Source organism: Musa acuminata, chromosome BXJ2-8 (genome assembly GCF_036884655.1).
Source record: "Musa acuminata AAA Group cultivar baxijiao chromosome BXJ2-8, Cavendish_Baxijiao_AAA, whole genome shotgun sequence".
Classification (NCBI taxonomy): Eukaryota; Viridiplantae; Streptophyta; class Magnoliopsida; order Zingiberales; family Musaceae; genus Musa; species Musa acuminata.
In genome coordinates this window covers 46,876,915-46,885,388 of record NC_088345.1, presented here as the reverse complement: position 1 = coordinate 46,885,388, position 8,474 = coordinate 46,876,915, and the positions used below count along the sequence as shown (strand labels likewise).

The 8,474-nt window shown below is 36.0% G+C and overlaps 1 protein-coding gene across 5 annotated transcripts; it reads left to right on the top strand.

Moving 5' to 3' along the window:
• Positions 1-892: 892 nt before the first annotated feature.
• Positions 893-8,312, top strand: LOC135619761 (peptidyl-prolyl cis-trans isomerase CYP40-like). 5 transcript variants are annotated; one of them, XM_065122063.1, is made up of 10 exons: positions 909-1,201; positions 3,105-3,605; positions 3,929-4,016; positions 4,114-4,166; positions 6,487-6,591; positions 7,436-7,511; positions 7,593-7,630; positions 7,700-7,780; positions 7,923-8,026; positions 8,104-8,312. In XM_065122063.1, exons 1-9 carry the CDS (start codon positions 995-997, stop codon positions 7,935-7,937), a joined length of 1,164 nt encoding a protein of 387 aa, XP_064978135.1. In that variant the 5' UTR covers positions 909-994; the 3' UTR covers positions 7,938-8,026; positions 8,104-8,312. The 5 variants fall into 5 exon arrangements, with proteins under 5 accessions (XP_064978138.1, XP_064978137.1, XP_064978136.1 ...); XM_065122062.1 differs by having other exon boundaries at positions 8,097-8,312; XM_065122064.1 differs by lacking the exons at positions 7,923-8,026; positions 8,104-8,312 and having other exon boundaries at positions 899-1,201; positions 6,487-6,586.
• Positions 8,313-8,474: the final 162 nt, after the last annotated feature.

The window sequence follows — 8,474 nt, the reverse complement described above, 5'->3', positions numbered from 1 at the left end:
TATTCTTTGAAACCCTAAACGATGCTAAAACCCTTTAAAAGCCTATCGGGTAAGACCACTAATATATTAATATAAACTAATCAGAATTAGTGGTGTATATATATATATATATATCTTCAAAATTAATATTTTTCATATATGCTCTCAAAGTGTATTATGCAATGTTCAAAAGTCGAGAAATTTATTTATATATATATATATATATATATATATAAAATTTAATTTGAGACCCGTCACTTATAAACCAAACATCAGAGACAATGTCAAAACACATAATAATATTATAAAAATATTTAAAACAATAAAAGAGCATTCAAGTAATTATTATTTTTGAGAAAAAAATTATTTATAAAAAAATAGTTTTTAAATAAATAATAACTTTTTTTAGAGGTATATTAAAATTGAAAACATAAATCAATCTGAGGGGATAATGTAGGAACACATAATAATATTATAAAAATAGTAAAAGGAATAAAAGAGTATTTATTATTTTAGACAGATTTAATTATTGAGTAAAAAAGATAGTTTATTAGATGAACAATAACACATAAAAACGAGAAAATTAAAATTTTGGAGGTATATTAAAATTGAAATGCATAAAAAAAGGAAAAATGCTTGCGTGGATGATTCTAGAACCCAGGAGAAAGAAACAGGTTGCAGTGTCCAGGATCACAACAGTCCCCACAGGGGACCACCATTAATTCGTGCCCCGCACCTCAGTAGAAAAATAAAATATAAGAGAAATAACATGCTTCATCTTATTTATTAATTATTTTTTTTTAATTTTTTTGGGCGAGTCTTTAAAAGGTCGCCCCGCTCGGTATGTATGGGGTCATTAATGACCGGCCTTGGAGTTTAAATTGAATAAAGAAGCGATCTCATGCTCGCATAGTGGTAAGTCGAGTAGAGGGGAGGGGAGGAGTGGTGGAGTGGAGAGGAGAGGAGGGGAGAGAAAGAGGATTAGGGTTTGTTGGTCGAGCGGGTGAGGAGCGAGATGGAGGGAGACGGGGGCGACGAGGCGGCGGAGGGGAAGAGGAACCCGCGGTGCTACATGGACGTCAGCATCGGAGGGGAGGTGGAAGGGCGGATCGTGGTGGAGCTCTTCGCCGGCGTGGTGCCGAGGACGGCGGAGAACTTTAGGGCGCTCTGCACCAGGGAGAAGGGCGTTGGGCCCCACACCGGCGTCCCCCTCCACTTCAAGGTGACGCCGTCTTGTCTCGCTCACACCCTCGCCTTTCGCCCCATCCCCGCCCCCCATTTTGTTTCCATGTGTTCTGGTCCGGTCTTGTTGGTTTGCCCTTTGCGTTCTTGCGAAATCACGAGCTTAAGTGGTCGTTCTTGACGTGGGTTTCTTGGTCTCGGTGGGGGTATTGTTGTCTTTTTTGCTTGGACTTGGAGCGGGTTCTACCTTGTCTCCTCGGCTGGCTAATAGAGGAATATTCAGAGACGACGGGTAGAGTTTCTGTTCTTGTTTTCTCTCTCTCTCTCTCTCTCTCTCTCTCTCTCTCTCTCTCTCTCTCTGTCTTGTTCTTATGGCGTTTGATATATCGCTGCTTGGGGGAGTCAGGAAGCGACTCTTTGGATGACCAAACTAAGTAATTTTCGTAGGCAATGCATCTTTCACCATCCCTCGAGATATGTTGGCATGAAGCAACTAAACAAGACAAAAAGAAACGTATAGATTCGGCTGTTAGATAGTTCAGGAACTGCTATGTAAAATTCTATAAAATATTGTGATGTTCTTGAACGCGAATCAGGAATATCCTTGAGAGCCTTCTTCCATCTGTTGCCGAATCCTATCATTCAGGTTATGCCTTATGTTCTAGTATTGAGAAATTCTTTTCTCATTTTTTTCAATTTTGAAGTATATCTCGGCGAGAGGAGTTGATTTATGCATGCCAGGTGCGAAGACATGATAAAATTTGAGCTGACGTTAAGATTAATGTCAAATTATTAAAATTTTGTTAAACCATAATTCATGAGTTGAAATGTGCATTTACTTGGAATGTCAATTTGCTATACAACTTCTTATTTCCAAAGGAAAAAAACAATAATAATGCTTTGAGGAACTTCCTGGTTCTTTTTCAATATAGGATGATGTGTGTTTTTCATGTATACTGAAGAAGCCTTTGCTGGATAGGATGGCTGGGGTAATGTATGTTTGAACAACTAAGATGGTGGGAGGTGAGGCCATTTGGTTGAGAAATTAAGGTGGTCCATATATATTAGCATTGGAGGACAGTTGGAAGGCAGGGCACAGTCAAGCTTTAACTATGAACTTTTTAATTTCTTTGCACTAAAGATAAGGGGCATTAGACCATATAGGTTGTTTTGTGCCAGTTTAGTGAGGCTTTGTTATGATGGGTGTATTTGTGTTCCTTTTGTTGATAGAATTCTCTTGAGTTGTCATGGGGGATCTACATAATATTCACCGAGCAGCTATTATCTTTTAATCAGAGCCAATCTCCTTGTTTTATTGAAGCAGGATCTAATACAATATTATCAAAATATTGACGTTACATGATGATATTTTCACAAGGGATTTATGTGTTGGTTGTGAAGAGGTAATATTTTTAATTTAGCTACACCTTTGACTTCTCCATGAGGGCCTTGATCCTTTTAGTATTGTTCTGACTGGTTTACCACTGTCTGCTTTTGATAAATTGTTTGGTGGAAATTTGTTGAGACGAGGCTAGTTGAGTTATTTTTTTTTAAAAAATATAGTCCACTGATTATGATTAGGATTCATTTTCAATTGAGCATCTGCACCACCCTAATCCTTTGCCAAATTTATGTGAATATTATGTTTCAGTTGACCCAGATTGGCATGGGATTCTTGATTGATTTGTTCCTTTGTGTTCTTGTCACTTTTTTCATGAACATTTTTTTACATTTGAAAACCAGATATACATTGTTGTTAATAAAATTTGTAACAAGTTGACCTTGTTTAGATTGACATTGGATTCTTGATTGATTTGTTTCTCTATGTTCTTATCATTTCTTTGTGAACATTTTTGAAAACCAGATGTATATTGTTGTTAATAAAATTTGTTACAATTTTTTGTATTCCGCAGTTCTGCTGAGTCCTTACTATTTTATTTCAGGGCTCATGTTTTCATCGTGTTATAAAAGGTTTCATGATACAAGGGGGAGATATATCTGCAGGTGATGGGACAGGAGGAGAATCCATTTATGGATTAAAATTCGAGGATGAGAACTTTGTACTGAAACATGAAAGAAAAGGAATGCTGTCAATGGCAAATTCTGGCCCTAACACTAATGGCTCTCAGTTTTTTATCACTACTACTCGAACATCTCACCTAGATGGAAAACATGTTGTGTTTGGGAAGGTGCTTAAGGGCATGGGAGTAGTTCGTTCGATTGAGCACACTCCTGTTGGTGATGCTGATTGTCCTACTGTTGATGTTGTAATTTCGGACTGTGGAGAACTTCCTGAGGGGGCTGATGATGGTGTATCAAACTTCTTCAAAGATGGTGACTTGTATCCTGATTGGCCAAATGATCTCGATGACAAACCAACTGAGGTATCTTGGTGGATGAATGCTGTGGACTCTGCCAAGACATTTGGGAATGATTTCTTCAAGGTGTAACATATTTGATGCTGCACATTGGTCTCTATAATATCTTCTGTTTTGGTGAAATATTTAATTTCTTTTCCACTCCAAATTTAGTTTGCTACCAAATACAGCTTCTCTTTTTCGGTTTTTTCTTTGTTTTGATTTTTGTTTTTCACCTTGTGTTTTGGAAGTTTCATGGTGCTGTACTTGCCTGGATAGCTTAGCATGTTGGTGTTGTGACTCTAGCATATTTTTGTTCACATGATGTGATGTTTTTATTCAGATCCTTTCTGTTTCTTTAATTGCTCTTTTGTCCTGTTTTAAATTTATAAAACTTATACACCATGCAGAAACAAGATTATAAGATGGCTCTTAGAAAATACAGGAAGGCTTTGCGCTACTTGGACATATGCTGGGAAAAAGAAGAGATTGATGAAGGCAAGTAACTCCTTTCATGAACGTTTTTGTGCTATTTAACGAGCACTTGTGATTTCTTAGCTAAACTACTCTTTGCTTTGATTTTTGGATTGTATAGAGAAGAGCTCGTTGTTGCGGAAGACCAAGTCAATTATATTGACAAACAGTTCTGTAAGCTTTCTTATTTTCATTCACATGCTTAAATTGTAGATTAAGGGAGACAAAATATTGGTGTTTTGTGGCATGAAGCTTTGCCAATATGTTTCTAGCAAAGTTTGATTATGGTGCTGAGCCTGTTAGCACGCCTTTCTATTGAACAGCATTGGGCAGAAACTGGTTATTCATTTCTCTAGATCTTTTGTTTGAGATGACATAACATGCTTCGCTATTCTTTTTTTTTTTGGGCACAGGATGTTCATATTTGTGCCATTTTGCAAACAATTCTTATGTAAGACTTTTATTAGTGTTAATTTTTTAATCTATTTATGCTGGTGTGACCTGAATAATTCCATGTATTTTTTCAGTAAAGGCTTCATTCCACGATTGCTGACTGAACTAGGTTTCTAGCCTGGGTTGATCTTTCCCTGGATTTGAGTCTGAACCCATGAAGAATTTTGGCATTCAACTCTTGGTCAATATCTGTCTAGCATCTTGCTTAGAACCCCATATGACATATTTCCAAATCATCTATTGTAAAACTCTGTATAAAGATGAATATCTTTCATTTGTACTTTTTGGTGAAACATTTTGATTCACTTTCTTTGGCACTTCCTCGCAATGACAGCCTCCATGAATCATTTCCTTTGATATTCTTAATGTGATGTGAATACATGGTAGCACTACTGAGTTTTTTTATAATAAACTGCTATAGGTACTGGTTGTTTGTCTCAAACAGTGCCTTGATTATCTTTCGTACTTGATTAGTCGACTGTCTCTTCATCCTGATTTGGTCAATGTTATCTGACTATTATTGTCTATCTGTCATATATCTTTTTCATATCTACATTTTCTGAATCTTTTTTGGGAAATGATATCACATTACACATCTAGACATCAATGCTTGTAGATATGGCTAGCATGCATATGAAAACCTACGTATTAAGAGACATTCATGATCATGCAGTCACATTTGCAAACTTATCTATCATCAAATGTCTATGTACTATGTAGTATTATCTATTGATGACAATCTGTAGCACAAAATTAGATTGCTGAAAACATAGAGAAAGACCAGGAATTCTCTGTCTTCTATGACAATACTTATATTATCAAATGTCCATTTTGCAATATTTAGTAATGTCTATCTGTAGCAAAGTTAATTGGGTTGCTGAAAGCATAGAAAATACTAATAATTTTTTTTGTGGTTTCAATTACTGGTTGGATTGGTATGGACCAACCAGTGTTTACTGTTCCTTGATTGGTGCTGGACCATATAGGTTGGTGCGGTTGGTTTGTTATTTTTTAATTAATTCTTTCTGGTGGTATCGGGTGGTTTATATGTCCTTTCATCATCACAGATCCTCCGGTGATCTTATTTTCCATCTGTATTTTCTCATTTGCATTGCCAGTTGAAAGTTGCCACTTGTCTGCCTTTAACTAATGTGACCTTGGAACTATAGATGTAGATGTGGTCATCTTAGTTAATAGCCTTTTGTTGACATCTTGTATCCTTAGTTAAAGTAGGATCAATAACTTATCCTAGGAAATCTCTCATTTTCACTTATTTTGTTTCCGCTCGTGTGCATGGAAAATCCTTGACAACTAGGAGATTGCTGAGGGTTTTATTTGGCATTCAGTTGGTTTGGAAATAACTGTAATAACGGAAATATCATAAATCATGCATATGATATGTTGATTTTTCTGATCTCGTTCTTGCATATTACTTGATGTCGGTTATTTATACCAAACAGTTATAATCTTCCTTGATTTCTTCATGCTGACCTAAGATTATTCATACTCTGATGAGTGTATCTTGTTTCATCTTTGTTTTACATAATCCAGCTAGTATTACTACCAGAAAGCGTTCTTTGGTAATTTCCAACCTCTAGTATATGCTTCCATTCTGAACAATATGAATTATGTGCATTATATTCTGATATAACTTTGGTAGTATGAACATTCTGGACCTTCCTTGGACAAGGTTGAACTAGTTTCATTCTCATGAAGATCAAATTATGTAAAATTGGTAAAGACTTAGTTCTGGTTGGTGGGAAGGAGTTTCTTACCCTGTTATATTCAACCATTTAGTGTGTGATAGCTTGATAGTTCAAATACTTCTGATAGACTGTTCACAGAAGTTTTACCATAACCTATGACCTAGTTGCGTGTCATGAACTCTCTGCGTAAAAATATTCTAAAAGTCAACTTTTGTTTAATTAGATAGAAGACAATGATTGGAGTGAATGTGGTATAGTTGCTTGTTGCTTGCAATTTTATTTCACTGTATGATATTTATTCTTTTGGCTTCATTCTCATTGGCTTTTTCCCTTAGGCTTGCAAGTTGAAGTTAGGAGATTTGAAAGGTGCTCTATTAGATGCTGACTTTGCATTGCGTGAAAGAGAGGGAAATGCAAAGGCGTATTTTCGACAAGGTCAGGTTAGTATGTTCTCTTTGAAGATTTATCTATGTTAATGCAACATTATTCTGAGGATCTTTATGCTAATTTCCAAGCCATACCTTATTACAATAACTTGGAGACAGCTACACTGCTATAATAGTATGTTTATGACATGATCATTTCTTGGTTTAAAACGTTTCGCTTTAGTATTGAATTTCCATAATTTGAGTAAATTGCTTGGTTGCAGTCTATCTGACTTGACATAGTAATAACTTTAGTACAAACTGAATCTTTCCATTGCTCTCAATAAACTGTATTTAATAAGAAAATTTCATACAATTTGTTATAATACTGATTTTATACACTTATATTGATTTTGATAATGCTTTCAATGGTCTGTACTTGATAGGACAGTGTTTACCTGACAGATGTGTGTTTTTCTCTTTAAAACCTTTGTTTCTAAAGTTGAATGTACTGTTAATCTTCAATAACCTACATACAGTAGAATCTGCAACGATATATTTGAATTGGTTGCTTGGGATGTGATCTGGACCTTCGTGTGTAATATGCCTTGATTTTTTTTTCGTGTATTTTTATGCAGATTTGCATAAAAAATATGCCTGTTTGAGATGCTGATGGCATGAAGCAGCGAATCTTGTAGTGAATGATCCTTTGCTAGTTTATTGTCTCTGCCTGATAGTTTATTGTTTCCCACATATGTAATGCGACCAAATGCATGTTTCTTTAAAATTCCAAGTGGTCACGACTGCTAGTTTTTGCTTCTTTCTTTTGTTTTTTCTTTTGCTATTTGATACTGTCTTTTGATCACATTGTTTATAAAAGCTATAACTATGCAAGCTATTCATTCAAAACTCTTACCAGGCACACATGGCACTCAATGATGTGGATGCTGCAGTTGAAAGCTTCAAGAAAGCATTAGAGTTAGAGCCGAATGATGGTGTGCTTCTTTTATATTAAACATGCATCCCATCTATGTTGTAATTTTAAAGATTTTGATTCGATTTTCTGATATTCTCAGGAGGCATAAAGAAAGAACTTGCAGCTGCAAAGAAGAAGGCAAGTAACCATCAAGTGAAAGTGCTTTCGCCAATCTTGATGTTATCTCAATTGCTAATTTGTCTACAGATAGCTGATAGACGAGACCAGGAGCGCAAGGCTTATTCCAGAATGTTCCAGACCTCTGTCAAATCAGTTGCGACAAATGAGGTTATTCAACAATGACATTTCTCAAGGATTTTAAAAACATATCAGGATGTTTCTTTGACATGTTTTCACCCTTCATGATAGACTTTTGGAAGTCTTATTCACATGAGCTGACACCATTCCTCTGGCCATGTCGTTATTGCAGGATAAAAATTGCTGAAGAGACTTCAGCTCCGAATTTTTGTGCATGAATTTTCTGGGTACAAGGGTCATATACATAGAGATTTGATTAGCATAAAAAATCATCAGGTGAATTTTTTTTTTCCATGTGATTTACCGAAACGAAGCAATTCATCCAAGTTGATAATTCACTCTTCAGCCTGTAGGTATGCACAGTCGGGGCTGAGAAGACAAAAGTTTCCGGATCCCGTGAGAAATCATTTTCCTTTTCTTTGAGGTTAGAATTTCAAGTGGACATTTTCATGATGGATAACGAGGGATTTTTCCCTAAACATTTCAAAATAAATTTAGGTTCTTCCGATCAAACATCATTGTCTCTTTTTTAAAATCTCCAGACATTTGAACACGTCTTCAACATTGCTGTCTTGCTTTTTTCGCTTGCCCATGTCGTGGTGGATGTGCCTATGAGATGAGTGTAGCGCTGTGAAACTTTGTTGCTGATTATTGCTACGTTCTCTTTTGACCAGTGTTCGTTGGTCATTTTGGAGTGTTTGTCTGCTTCGATGGCAACGAGATC